Source organism: Fistularia commersonii, chromosome 5 (genome assembly GCF_037954325.1).
Source record: "Fistularia commersonii isolate RoL2024-O1a breed Wild chromosome 5, RoL_Fcom_v1.0, whole genome shotgun sequence".
Taxonomy (NCBI): Eukaryota; Metazoa; Chordata; class Actinopteri; order Syngnathiformes; family Fistulariidae; genus Fistularia; species Fistularia commersonii.
Genome location: NC_141288.1, coordinates 12753482 through 12769064, shown reverse-complemented (window position 1 = coordinate 12769064; position 15583 = coordinate 12753482). Strand labels below are relative to the sequence as shown.

General features: G+C 40.4%; 1 protein-coding gene across 1 annotated transcript in view; it reads right to left on the bottom strand.

Annotated features, from left to right (window-relative positions):
• The window catches only part of nav3 (neuron navigator 3), a 179651-nt gene extending 172192 nt beyond the window's left edge, over window positions 1-7459 (bottom strand). Inside the window, exon 1 of the mRNA XM_086146866.1 lies at window positions 6785-7459. Within this exon, the coding sequence (XP_086002992.1) occupies window positions 6785-7042 (258 nt within the window). The 5' untranslated portion in view covers window positions 7043-7459. The remainder of the gene's footprint in view (window positions 1-6784) is intronic.
• Between the last annotated feature and the right edge of the window lie 8124 nt (window positions 7460-15583).

Here is a 15583-nt window from a genome sequence, read left to right as displayed (position 1 = left end):
GTACAGCCTGAACTGGACGCTAGTTGATCACTGGGCTACATATTGACAATACAATCACACACACTTTCATTCACGACTGGGAAATTTAGAGTCGTTAGTTGACCCATGTTTGTTGGCATGTTTTTTGGCAGTGGGATGAAATTGGAGAACCTGGAGAGGCCCATTCAGACACTGGGAGAACCATAATCTCAGCTTCAGTGGGTACAAAAAGACACAATACAGAGCCTACTTTCTTATGGACTGCATGTGTTTGTTTGTTTATGCTGTATGTTCGAGGAAATATTGTAGTCAAACTTAATAATGTATTACTGCGGACAATCTGAGCCCATTTGAACTTTCTATGGCGGTATATATGCGTGCAGAACTTGTTTCTTTTTGTTCTATTTGTTTGGGTCTCTTGTTTTATAACTTTTTAGGTGGGTAATTTAGGAACCTAACTTTGAACTAGCAAATTCCTCGAGGGTGTGTGTGTGTCTGTATATGTTTGTGTAAAAGCCCCATACTTGCCTCCTCATGGAAGCAGGAAAACTCCCTTACACATTTTTCTGCATCCAATCAGTGTCATCACACACAACACATAGTAGGGAAAAAAGACAGAAATGCCTCACAATATGAGAAGCCAGCAGGAGAGTTTCCACTCTTTAATCTAAGATATTTATTGAATTATAGAGCCTCTAGCAAAACAAGTGTGTTTTGAGACCGTAAAACCCAGGTGCAAACTGCTATGTCAGTAGCCGTCCTTGAGCAAGACACTAACGGAAACCATATGGAAAGTATGTCATGTTTTTATAATTATTAGTAAAATAAAGCCATTAAAAACTGCCAAGAACAATCTGCCTTTTTCTTCATCATCAATTCCCTCGATAAACCGAACTGAACCTCCACGAGTTTTTTATGAATTTTTATGGAGGAATTAGTTGCTGCTATGGTTGCATACTTTTACTTGTTTGGCAATGAAGCATTTTGGAGAGAACACTGTGACTGTACTTCCAGGGGAGGGTATTTTTAACCAGTGTGACTCTACTGTAAACACCTCTGTGTGTTCTCACTCCAAAATTTAAACACCAAGCTCCCGCAGCACAGAAGGCAAGGAAATATTGTGTTTTAGACAAAAAAGAAGAGGGAGAAGGGGGTAGAGACAGCACAGGAAGGAAAATATTGTTTCAAATACTTTGCCTATTTAGAACCAGAGGTCTGCAGGAATCTCAGCATTGTGGGGAAATGTCATCAGCATTCACAAGTCAGCTTCCACATGTGTTAACTGAATTTTACATGTGTCTTGGTTTCATTTTATAAAGTTGTCTTAAAAGTTAAAGTTATACAAGTCAATTGTGATTTAATGTATGAATGTATATATGTTTGAAATTATATTATTAATGAGCAAACTACAGTCAGAAGCTCACAGAACATGAATATGGCAAAAAACTACCACTTCCTGAGTGTCAGTGGTTTGAGCAAAGCCGACATTAAAAATCATCTCTGTCATTCTATATTAAGTCGAAGGAGATGTGGTTTGTTGTTCTAGATTGACACCTTGTTTTCATCAGTACTTACTACTGTCCCCAACTCATGCCAGTATACTGTAATCTAAAAAAAAAGGAAACAAAAAGGAAAAAAAAGACACTCCTCTCCTGCTTTCAGAAAGTGCAAATATAGCAATGCTGCTCTTTCTCCTGATTAACATTCACACCTCCTTCACAGCCTCACTTCCAGATATGACCAGAGACCAGGACACAGCAAGTTAGACCACCCATGACTACCACCGCCACCCCTCCCTCTCCGACTGGAACAAGCTGGCCCCCTCTGGTTGCCTCTGTTATGTCAGTGATGTCAGAGTCACTAGAAAGGGAAACGTGAGAATGGGGTGAGCTAGAGGGACAGGGAGACATGCTCTGACAATTCATTTGTTGGAATGATAATAAACCAGTCAATTCTTGAATTTTTATTCACTAAGTGAGTATAGTCTACATATCCCCCCCCCCCCCCCGACACACACACCACTATATGTAGTGAACTGAAGGGGCTCATAATTAAGAATGTTATTGTCTAAATCTAAATATCTGTATTTGTACTAGTGAACTCGTGAAACTCTCATCAAACATCTTATGTTTCCAGAGCAGCGAGAATCAACACTAACAAACATAAATATTTGAGAGGAAACTGTGCTTTTTTATTACATGATAAAAGAAACAGATATGGTTGTACACAAGTTGTAACAGAGAAGGGTTTTTTTTTAAAACAGTATACTTGACTTGCAATCATTATTTCCATTTCCTAAAAAACACCTTGATATACAATCAACATCTGGAATATTAACTAAAATAGACAGTGCAAAATCTTACAGCGCGTCAATCAAAATGGACTGTGTTCCAGTTTTCGCTGATAAGGTTAAGAATATGCTTTTGAAACGCACTTTGGCAATTTTGTTGCAAGCAAATAGTTGTTTAAATAACCCCAATCTGCTCCAGGAGTCTCATGACCGCCTGGACATGACAGAACCCGACCCAGTAGGCTGTACCCTTATATACTGCTAATTATGTTTACTTTAGTCACATTGCATATTGACTCTGGACTGGATCTAAGGGTGATAACTATGCAAAATATCTGGAAACTCTAAGTCTTGGAATCGGCAGCATATTTGCAATGCTTAAAGCATATGCATGCAAATTAAACTGTTATGCAGTAAAACCCTCCAAGCCTATATAAATTACAAGAGAGGGTTAAAATCAATTGAGAAAAATGTTGAAGGAGAAAAAACAACAGCAGAGAAAATGGACAAAAGAAAAATGCTGAATAAAGCCCACCCACTTAAGAGAAAGAAGGGCAGAGAGAAGGGTTTACGTACGACTTGCTCAGAGAAACTCATTAAACCTTGACATTGTTTTCTTGGGTACGCCAACTCATTTTCTTACTTTGAACCCAGGCTAGAGATGCTACAGCTAGAGATGCTCCAAACAGGAAAATATATAACAACAGACCCTGATTATTTCCTCCGGTGTCCATGAGAGTGGAAATCAACAGGATGTATTTTGGTCCCTAAGTGGGAGACTGTGTGGTTTTCTTCTGCACGATGGACCATGTACTTTTTTGAAAGGAGCAACCTTACAGGACTACTTTTAACTGACATCATACATGACAAGCATCCTCTTGTCAAAACTTAAGTGTACAATTACCAGGAATTTGGAGACAACCATACCTCTACTCTTAACAGAATGAATCCATTCTATTTTTTATCAGTCAGGACATGTGGGTGGATTGCAGGACTGATATATTGAGTTTATTTGAGTCAGAGGTGACAGCTGTACTGTAAGTTAAATGTTGCCTCTTGAGGAACAAAGCGGTATTACAACAAAAAACAGAGTGGGACTAGCTCACTCAGGCACTCTCAAGTTATATTGTTAGACATCAGACTCAAAGGAATTGGTATCATTTATTCCAGAAAGTGAATCTGGGAGTTTGAAGTTATTCTCGGTTCTACCTCAAAATCATGTCTAAATTACCAACTAAATATGTCCCAGAGCTGTGTGATTTGGATAACTGCCAAAACGCTTTCTATGCATAAAAAAAAAAATCCCTATCATCGATTGTGGGCAGACACTGCATCAAAGCTGAGGAATCTCGAATAAGCCCTTCATTCTTGCTTGTCAACTCAAAGTGCAAGAAGGAGGGACTGATGTATGGTGTGAAGAAAAAATGTAAACTACCTGAAAAGCAGATGTCATCACTTCTTCTCGTTTCTATCAAAGATGACAAACTGGAACTGCCTGAGAGTCAAGATCAGATGGATTGATATATAAAGCTATGTGAGCGGGTTTTCTGTTAGAGAAAAGGGCAAATCTAAATACTCATGCTATCTCCTGTTGATATATGTTGGAAAACAGACAACATTAAAATCAGCCTTGTATATGAAACGACTGTATCACACGGCCTTAAAAATATGTGACTGAAGAAACTCAGCTCTAAATTTCCAAACGATGCTTCTTGCCAAAAAACAACTTCCTAACATGCAGCAGTGGCAAATTTCAACAAAGATCCCTCACTTTCTGACGCGAACAAGCACCAATTCTGGCATTAGTATTCAGAAAAAGTGAGTGTCAGGGGATAAGCTAGGATGGTGGATAGATCCCACAAGTTCAGGATATTGCAGCTGGAGCCAGGTGTTTGGCTTCAAATTGCAACCATGGGTTTCTTTATTCCAGTAAAATCAACCATCCCGTGTGAGCGTCTGGGTGGCCACACAGGTAAAACAAATGGTTAAGATTAGTCTACAATCATGGTTGGAGTTATGATATGCTTGGTTGCTGAAGCTTCTGCTGTAAACAACCCAATGGGACTTGGTGAGTCAAGAGACACAAAATAGTACTTTGTAAGTTGACGTCACATGCAGAGGACACATGATGGACATGATAGACTTGGACAATAATCGCGGCACTAAAGACCTGGGATGAGAACAGGCTCATATTATAGATCACAGAAATCTTGTCACCTGAGAGCAGCAGGGTATTAAGAGTTAAATTAGATTTCCAAATTGCATGCATTCCACATTCAAGCGACAATGCTGACAGGCATGTTGGTGGTCAGATTACACCCTCTTTAAGATGCTTCATGTTCTGCAATTTCTCCTATAGTTACCTCATACAGTTTGGTCATGTATTTGCTCCTCCGGCATACATGTGCAACAAACACCCATACACAGACACATCTAAAGGACACTCCTGTGAAACTAGGTGTAGTCTTTTGTTGTGAAAATTCTCAAGGGATTATTTTGCCTCACAAAACATACCGCACATGGTTAAATAATACTGTGGTGATGGATACTGGATGGTGTCAAAAACATAACCATTCACACATTTAAACTGCGATTTTAATGCTCTAAACATGTTGAAGCGTATGAATAAAATGAACTAATCAATTCTAATCAATCGGTTGGATTGGATTGCTGTAAAACGAACAAGAAGCTCCTCCTTGACTTTATGGAAAACAACAATGAATTTCTCAAAGCCAATTTCTTCAATGACATTATTGCATCTTACTCTACCTAATATTCATAGAAAATCAAATCATTAGAATGTGACAAGAATACTAGTTATACATCTTTTTAATATCTAGCAAATACTGAGCTTTAGATACCCCAAAAAGTAAACACAGTGACAAAAAAGTTTTTTTTGTGACAAATACTGTCCAGATTAAGTCCTGATAACCTCAGGGAAGCAAGACTATACATGCTGACTACACCCAACCAAGCAGTAAGGCTCTGTGCACATACTCACTCCTGCACATGATCCCCCTTGATAATAGGTCTCACAATTAAACAAGTAGTGTTGGTTAAAGAGAAGGAATAATGACAGTGTTTACTCCACCTTCCTGCCTTTTCACCCCGAAAAGCCCAGAGAATGGAGTTCTTAAGTGACTACACAACACAATTAGACTGACTAATTACCCCCTCCATACCACCCATTCTTCACCCACTCCAACAGGCTGGGGCAGGTCACAGATTTTTGCTTGGCTTCTAGCCTCCAAGGGACAAAGAACACAGCAGGCTACGGAGACTATACATGTCGACCTATTGAGCAGATGCTGCAAAGCACGTCGGAAAGCGCAGCACACACAAAAATATATCTACATAATGAATAGGGGATTTATATGGACATATATCATGTCAGCCTTGAGCTCAGACAGAAAAAGACCTTTAAGGGTTTTAAGGAAGCCAGTTGTGTTAACAAGCTGAAAGTCAAGCCGAAGTTACGATATCAGCAGCAAGGTTAATGATAAAACAATTCCCCTTTCAAACAGACACACACATACACAGAAACACACGGTCACACACACACACATACACACGCACACACACACACACACACACAAGCAGTAGCCCTGTAGGCTCAGACTCAGTCACGGACACGGTGGAAGGATTTAGAGGCAGGGGAGCGTTGACCCACGCTTTGATGTGTTCGGCCCACGTTTCCTCTTGGTCACGAGGAAAATCGGCAGCTTTGTTCTGTATCAGAGGTCTGAAAAACCAGAAGAAGCACTCTTGCACTCTTGTGAGTGTGTCTTTGAGGAACTCTTGTAATGACAGAAAGAGGTGGTGGAGGGGAGGAGGACAGATCAACCGGCCAAACAGGAATGTTTCAGTTTGTGCTCTGACAGCTCAGGATGTGGGACGTGACGAGGTACGGCTCCAACTATTTGGCGGGGAGTTTTGAAAATTCTCACACAGCAAGCCCACCTTCCCTACCGCCCGAGACACGAAGCCAAACGTTATTGACAAAACTTGGCACCGACTTACAGTTCAATACAGTAAACCAGCTAACAAGGAATCATTACCGTCTAATTCACCCTTTGAATCATTTTATCACTGTTGAGGGTTAGAATGCTTTGGAAAATCAGCATCAGAGCTTTAGTATTCCTGAACTATTCTTATGCAGGAGGAGAAAACATACGGTTTAAAACCTTGTAATCAGACCATGCTTTGATGATTGTCAGGTAGCACCTATTTGTACTGGCTTTCTTCCCCACTGGCATCAGCAGAAAAGCTTGTAATAGCCTTGGCCAAATACACAGACATATGAGGTGCACACACTTGAACAAATCCCCCAATTAATTGTTTAAAAATCCCACTATGGCATAAAAGCAGGTTCAAAATGTCTTGTTAGCGCAAAAGACACCTGCTCATACTGACACAGCAAGAACAACATGAAAGACACCGGGAAAAGAGTTATTCAGACTGCCTCAAATCCATCTCCTATGGCTTTCAAACAGACAGAAAAGGTCCTCAACCAACCTTACAGATCTTGCTCTCCTCAGATCCATCTCTGGGCTTCCCTTCAGGTGTTCGTGCCCGCTGGTAATCAGATGTGACCGAGAGCTGGCAGGAGAGCCCTGGGGTGCTCTCACCTGCCTTGAGATCCTGCTGCCGGTGCATGTAGCCTTGTGAGGTGGCTGTCTTGACTGCACTGGGGATGGGGAGAGCAGTGTGCACCGGCTTGGTGCCCACCGTGGAGGGTTGCCTGAGCTTGGAGGCTACACCAACCACCGGCATGGTACTTCCCAGATTCAAATAATATCAAGATAGTGGGACAAAAGTCCAGAAAGTATATGACAGACACACACAGGACAACAAAGTTATGTCCCAGTACAAAGAAAAGCAACACTGAATAAAAAAGTAAAAAGAAAAAGAAGAAAAAGAAAGAAATAACAGTTGCCTCTCAAACTGAGAGGGAGGCAACCGTGTTCATTCTGTAGCCGACAGTAAGCGGGACTCAGAAACTGAGAAGGCTTCTCTTTCCTCCACTTCGCTCGCTCCTCCTTCTCCTCCCACAAGGAACACTCCTCCCTCTTCTCCCCTCCCTCTCTCTCTTTCTCTCTCGCTCTCTCTCTCTCTCTCTCCCTCTTTCTCTCTCACTGTCAGATGTGCACCACAAAGTCGGCCAAACAGTTCAAGGGGACGTGAACTCCTCTGGAAGGTATAACCACCACTCTGCAAAACTGTGATTATAGAGACCTGGCTGCGTGTGTGTTTGTGCGTGTGTGTGTGTGTGTGTGTGTGTGTGTGTGTTTGTCAAAGTGCTTAGTGCTCCCGAACACAACTGTCAAAGCACCTCTTTTGCTGTCCCTCTCTCGCTCTCTGCTCACGCAAACACTGGAAATAGACACATCTACATCTGGAGTATCCCGGCCTTTGATCAGAGAATAGTGTTGGAGACGGGAGTAATGTTCTTAGGATTGTACCAAAACTGGAACATTAAATTTCACCATTTGAGGCTTGAAATGTGAAACCAAGAGATCTAGTGAGAACAGAAACTTTTTTCCATGTACTTTTGATTAAATACCAACTGTGGTTCAAGTAGTTTGGGCTGTACTGTTGCTCTTTGACTAATTTTCAATAAACTGAACATGTTCAAAAATCTGATGCAGCAAATTCAGTTCATTTGATCACTTTCACTCAACACGCATGCTACGGTAACAGTTGTGGTACCACATTTTGAACTTTTGGATCCTTACCAGTTAATATTTTGTGTGGTGAATCCATTGTGAATTTTTCAATAATGGTTCTGTATTACTGTTTTAAGTATTTGTCTGTTCAGGTGCGGACTCCTATCTACTGGCATTTCAATATTCCGACTGTACAGGGAAACATGACCCTACACTGTACATGTGACAATAAATGCTTTGAATTTTGAATCTTGAGTCTTTGGCAATAAACACCTGTTTGGTTGTTTTGTGCCTCAACATTAATGGCCTTCACTGAGTTGCATATACGATTGTATTACCTAACCTGAGGGTGTGGTTATAAAAATCATAGTGTACCGTGATGTTTGTTTGTCACTGTTTGCAATTATTTGCTCATCAAAATGACAAGACAGACAAAACAAATCTTCAATGTCAGGTCAGGTCTTAGACCTTTTTAATTACTGTTGCATGGAATTTTTTGATGGTCAAAACTGATCATCTCTCAAATACGAAAGATAAACCAAGATAAAAAAAAAAATGATTGTTGTGATTTAGTGTTTTTTTCAGTTTAAAGCATGATAAGTTGCCAAAGGAACAGCTCCAAGAAAAAAAAGCTCCTTGTCTGTAGTAAGAGGAGCAGGATTATAGTAGTGTCCTGTTATTAGTACAATGATATCATCAGCTGCACTCGATGTGTATTGATTATTTTAAGTCCAGAATCAGTGAGGTAATCTAATTTTTTACATTTTGAAGGAGAAAATGAAGGAAAATCATTGTTTTCTACTGTTTCCACTGGCTACAACATTAGTAATTACTACATATTATCATAGAAAGACAGATGAGACCTGCATTTAAAGTGCATTAACTTGACATAATGTGACATGTAGCTTAATTTTTTCAGCGCTCCCTGTTCCGTAAGACATATAAATTGGAATAAAAGTTTTTAATGGAATGGTTCCATTTGGTTTGGTTGAAAGAAGCGAAGAGGAGAAGGAAAATCGCCTTTTACCATGGCACTGTCCAATGAAAAGAGCAGAAGAAGGATTTAAAAATATGCGTCTCTTACAAGCGGATCCATACAAAATTTCAAAAATAAATTGATTTAATCAAATTAATCTTTCCCAGGTGGGACTATAAAGCATACCATTTTTAATTCCATGAAGAGGGTTTGAATGGGTCCTTTCTTTTTCGTTGAACTCGCTCTTCGGTACTTTTTAAGGAGGTTCAGTTCAAGAATCAGATATGACATTTTGCACACCACAGCTTCCTCCTTTACTCACTTTCAAAATGTACACTCTTACTGTCTTTGACAGTCATTTGCCTTAATATGGATGCTGCTTCGCTATACCCAGAATAGCACCAACTTCAACATGCTTTCAATCATGCACCGGGGGCTATCACGACAAGTCTAAATCAACAGGATAACATGTGAATAAGTGGCAGTAGTCCAACTCTTACTGTGACTAACGCCGAGCTGTACAAATTGAGGCAAACTTGGCTGGTGTCCAATACTTCTGAACTGCCTGAAACTGTTGGGAATCCTGTCTCCAATGAGGTCCCATCCCAGGGGTGCTCAGCTAAAACAATCTTAAACCTCAGAGATCACAGAACCCCTCTCATAATTTCCTGCATTTTTTCATCAGATTTTTTGCAATATTCATCTTACACAACAAAATAACAGGAGTGAGCGTGACTGTTCTAGCTTCATAATAAAAAGGTCATTGGTGTAATACGGCACTGAAAGTTCTTCACACAACTGAATGGTCCAAAGTCAACATATGCAAAGCAGATCTCATGTTCACTTCGATTCCGCACTAACTGAGTAAGGCAGGTCAGCACCTTTGTGTTTGGCTCCCAAGGCTGACCACCTCTTTAAAAATAGTCTAACAGCCAACTGTATCACAGTTGAAATGTGGAAAGAAAATGGGCGAGTTCTTATGCGTCGGATTGGTTTTTTTATGTTATCATCTTTCAGTAATATTTCAGAACATGTGGCAGCCAAAGCCATCAGCAATACTGAGTGGGGACCACCATAGTTGATGAAGACCTTGTTCCAATTCGAAAAGACTCGAGCAAGTCTAGGAAAAGAACTTAGCAAATCTAAATAATAAATCATCTCAGACCAAGACCAAAGACAAAGTTTTTGAAAGACATATGATTGTCTAACCATTGTTTTAGGAGCCTGGCTCAAGGGCAGATATCAAACAAGAGCCAAGAATCAAACCACTGTAATCAATGGAAAACCTGTGTTGGTTGTTATTCAACCAAGGACCAAAACAAAATCAAGCGGAAAAAGCAATCAAACCATATTCTAGTATGCTTGGAGGAAAAAAAATTCTACTACATAAGTCTCACTCCCTGCTTATCTCCAGTGATGTTTGGTTTGCAGATTGTTACTGACACAAACATTATTTCTACCAACATTTGGTCACCCAAATTCCACCTATCTGAACATGAACCTGTTGCCTCAGTTTTCGAGCAGCTTGAATATTTTCCATCGAAATGAGTCCCCTCAGATGCGAACACATAACGCTTAATACTGTTTTTTTTTGATGGATACTTCAGTATTGATCCAGCTGTGGTTAGAGCACGAAACGCATCTAATACAGTTATTTTGGTCAGTAAAAACATCATATTTGGGGTGCCATTTGTTCCAGGTAGTGCCCATGTGAGGTTTATATTAGAGATATGTGGCAGGGTCATATGACGTCATCATTGAGGGTGTGCTGAGGCTGTGAAAACAAACACTCTGGGGTGCTGGAGATAAGAGGGGTCAAACACCTTCCACCCTCCCTGCATAGACACATACTCACAATGACACGCATAGCATAAACACATCCCCCCAGGAGGCCAGATAGATAGGCATGCACCTGGCCCTGTCAGCACTCTGAATGCTATCAGTCAACCGCATGAGGACAACACGGAAAATAAAACAAACACACACTTGCTGGCTCATACACAAGAAAGAGGCGCCAGGGAGGGATGTACAGCGGCTCGGTGAACACAGGCATCTGCCATTAATATACATCAAGCATGAACTAGGAGGAAATAAACACACATTGACTTTCATTCGCGTGATGTCTCTCAGGTTCAGGATTAACAGAGATTCCTGCTCCTCAGTCAACCTTTGGCACCTCAGTGGTAAACCACCCACACACAAAAAACACACACACACAAGAAAATACAATGGAGCATCATGGGAAATCTTTAGTTTCCATATCCATCAATTTAAAGACCTTGTGTTCATACCTAAATTTATCATAATGAAATTTGTACAATATATGTACAAATAAAACATAAAAACGCTATACCGGACGTTTCAATCAATATCAATTGACAACATTTTTAGAGTAATACGTTTTTTTGTTTTTTGATTGTGGGGGTGATGTTACAAATCTAAAAACAATAGGTAACCAAAATTGCTGTCAACCTCCAATCTGTCAATTCAGTCACTGCAATTGGATTAAGATATCTCCAGCAAATTTTTAAATCCAAAGTGGCCAAATCTTTTTTTATTAGCAATTGTGTCAAATATGCTAATAAATGTCAAATTAAGACATTACATTTTGGGAATGAGCATGATGTTGATTTGCTTGTTGTTGTTATTCAAATAAAATGACCAGCAGCATAATGCTTTTGCAGATTAAGAAAACTATTATGACAGGGTGCTGAGAGAAGAACTGTGGTACTGTGTGGGGAGTTTCTTAAGGGGTAGAGAAGTATGTTAGATTGAAGCGGGACATATGTGAGAGCTGTAAGATAGTGGTGAGCTATGCCGTAGATGTGAGTTCAAGGTGGAGGTGGGACTTCATCAGCTATTAGCCTTTCTTGTTAGCACTGGTGATGAGGAGAATGGCAGATGAGGTTAGAGAGGATCTTAACATGGCGTTTGCAGATGTCATTGTGATCTGTAGTTAGAGCAGGAAGCACGTAAAGGAAAATCTAGAGAGACTGAAGTTTGTCCTGGAAAGGAGAGGAATGAAGGTTGGCCGCAGCAAGACAGAATATACGTGAGAACGAACGGGACCTAACTAGAATGGTAAAGTGAAGGGGAGTGGAGACAAAGAAGATGGAATATTCAAAATACTTAGGGTCACCTTAGAATCCCATGTCGGATCGGTCGAGGCCTGGGTTAACATCCACCATTGGTGACAATGACCAACAAGTTACCAGTGGAAATTGGGCTATTGTGGGTTAAAAAGGAGAGGAGCAGGGTGTGTTCAGAAACAGAGACAGAATAGGAGAGGCAAGCGTATGGGAATGAGAATAGGGACATTGAATATTGAGACTATGATGGGAACATATAAGGAGTTGGTTGACATGATTCAGAAAAGGAGGGTGGATATATTGTGTGTCTAGGAGACCAGGTGGAAAAGTAGTAAGCAGGTTTTAAGTTGTACGATCATTGTACTTACAGGAAGAGAAATGGAGTAGGAGTTATCTTGAAGGAGGAGTTGATGAGGGATGTTCTGGAAGTGAAAGAATGTCAGATAGACTTACTTAATCTGAAACTGGATATTAAAGGTGTGATGCTTAATTTTGTTAGTAGCTATGCCCCACAGGTGGGATGTGAGTTAGAGGAGAACTTCAATGGACATGTTGGTGTAGGAAATATAGGTGATGAAGTGATGGGCAGGTTTGGTATCCAGGATAGGATCACAAAGGGGACAGATGGTGGTAGACTTTGCAAAAGGGATGCAAATGGCTGTGGTGAATACTTTTTTCCAGAAAAGATAGGAACATAGGGTAGCTTGTAAGAGTGGAGATAGGAGCATGTAGGTTGACTACATCTTGTAAAGTCAAGGTAATCTGAAAGAGATCAGTGACTGCAAAGTAGTAGTAGGTGAGAGTGTAGTCAGACTACATAGGATGGTGGCTTTTAGGATGACTTTGGTGACAAGGAAGCTCAAGAGTCCAAAGGCAGATCAGAGGACAAAGTGGTGGAAGCTGAGAAAAGAAGGAGTGTTGTATTTCAGGGAGGAGCTGAAAAAGGCTCTGGGTGGTCAGGCAGAGCTTCCACATGACAGGAAAACTACAGCTAATTAGGGAGACAGGTAGGAGGGTACTTGGTGCGTCGTCTGGAAAGAGATAAGAAGACTTGGTGGTGGAATGAGGAAGTGAAGGAGTATATACAGAGAAAGCAGTTCGCAAAGAAGAGGTGGGACACTGAGGGGACTAAAGTAAACAGACGGGAGTATAGGGAGATACAGCATATGGTAAAGACAGGGGTAGCAAAGGCAAAACAAAGGGTGTATGATGACTTGTATGCTTGGTTGGACAGAAAGGGGCAAAAAATGATTTATACAGGTTGGCAAAACAGAGCGATTGAGATGGAAAGGACAGCAGATCAGCAGATCTGAACAGCCATAACTAGGTACCCCATACTCCTGGAGCACCCCCCACAGGATTGCCCATAGGACACGGTTGAATGCCTTCTCCAGATCCACAAAACACAGGTAGACTGATTGGGTAAACTCCCATGCCCCCTCGAAGACCCTTCTGAAGGAATAGAGCTGGTCAACTGTTCCACAGCCAGGACAAAAACCACACTGCTCCTCCTGGATCCAAGGTTCCTCAACAAGGTGGTTCCTCTTGTCCAGCACTGCTGACAAAGAGTGGAATCAGGAATATTCGGTTCCAAAGATGACTGCTCTACCTCCTGCGCCATGCAGCCCCTTACACTGATGTGTAATAAAAAAAAGTTTCCGTCAAAATGAAAGGAAGAATGTACAAGACAATGGTGAAACCAGCGGTTCTGTATAGTTTAGAGACAGTGACACTGAGGAAAAGACAGGAAGCAGAGCTGAAGGTAGCCCAGATGAAAATGTTAAGTTTCTCTGGGAGTGATGAGAATGGATAGGATCAGGAATAAATCCATCAGAGGGACAGCACGTTAGTTGTTTTAGATAAAGCGTCAGAGGTCAGAACTAGGATGGTTTGGACATACACTGAGGACGGATAGTGAATATATTGGTAGAAGAATGCTGAAATTTGAACTGCCAGGCAGGAGGCCTGACTAATACAAAAAAAAGAGAATGTTTACAGATTTAGTGAGACATGACGTACGTTAATGTGAGAGAAGATGATGCAGAGGCAATGTTTAGATAGAGGCAGATGATTTGCCATGGCAACCCTTGATGGAAACAGTCAAAGGGAAAGATGTCAACAATGTAATCTAAATAGCTGTCAACAAAACATTTCTCTATTAATGGACAACTAATTATTTAATCCCAAACTATTTGGATTATCAGTTGGAAAAGTTGTGTTGCACAAGAAAAAAAACATCATTAGTGTTTACCATCATCTAACGTTTTGTTGAACCATCTACTAATTGAGTAAACAAAACCACAATTTTAGTTGCAGCCGTTGCAGGGATGGAGCTGGAACACAAGCTTATATTTTGTTTTGGTTTGGATAGACTGAAATTTCATACATTTAAAATACGAATATCCGTTTGTCATTGAAAGTTCCAAATCTTATCTCAGGCTCCAGCATGCAGGAAAAATGCATTGTCTTATTACACAGAAATTGATTCACATAAGTTTTCCACAAAGGTTTAAAGTGCTTACTAAAGCGAAAGATTAACAATAAGAATTGAATATATGACAGCCATACAATCTCCATCTTGCAAATACGCTGAAAGAACAGCTAAGCAGAGAGCATAAAAAAATTGAGATTGAATGCACCACAAAATAGATTTCCACTACAGTTAGTTTGATGAAAAGAAACGGCCTTTGAAGCCGTCACATTCCGTTCCGCCACACTGACTAGTTTAAATGTAATGTAAAATGTAAATGTAAGCCTGTCTTGTTTTCTGAGTGCAAGTATGTCGACACCTGCAAGTCCTGCAAGTAATCAGGTCATGGCAAGTCAGTTGTATTTATATAGCAGGGCATGACAAAAGATTTAGTGCAGTTTAAAAAACTACTGTATTTCCTCACACTAACAGTTGGCTGACAATTGAAAGGCATATAGCTTCTCTGTGAGATGTAGTGACATTAAACAACAGAGCAAAACTTCTCTACAAATATACTTTACTGTTACACTCAAGTATTGTGAATTTAAGGAGCAATTTCTGTTTTATCCATTATACTCGGTTTGTATCCCCCACCCTGTGTCAGAGGTTACACCTTTTATGAACACATAACTTGGGAAGTTTTGGAATTTCAAAAATGCCCTGTTTGATAAATCCAGATATGAACACAAAAAAAAAAAAGTTAACTTCATTAATTAAAATAAGTCAAGGCTTCCTGAATTCCTCTCTCAGTCAATGTACTTGAAATGCCATGTAGACCACTTGCAGCAATACTACAATGGATCAAAGGAAGTATTTGTATCAACTCTGAAAGCAGGATTTCCCCAGCACTGGGGTCGGGAAAAGTCGGACTCTTCCGGTCCTTCTACCTCTTCCATTGTTAGAGACTCCAGTTGACATTCATGTACTTTCTGGTTCACTCAGCTGTTAGGCTTTTCATGTAAGATTTGTGAACAACCGCAGTTCTCTGCTCATTCACTCTTTTAAAGCCGGTGTCTTCTGTTTGCCTACAAATACATCAATGGTATACACTACTCTACATTTTTTCTTTTTCTTTTCAGTAATTTGCTCAATAAACTGTCTGCAGATGGCAGG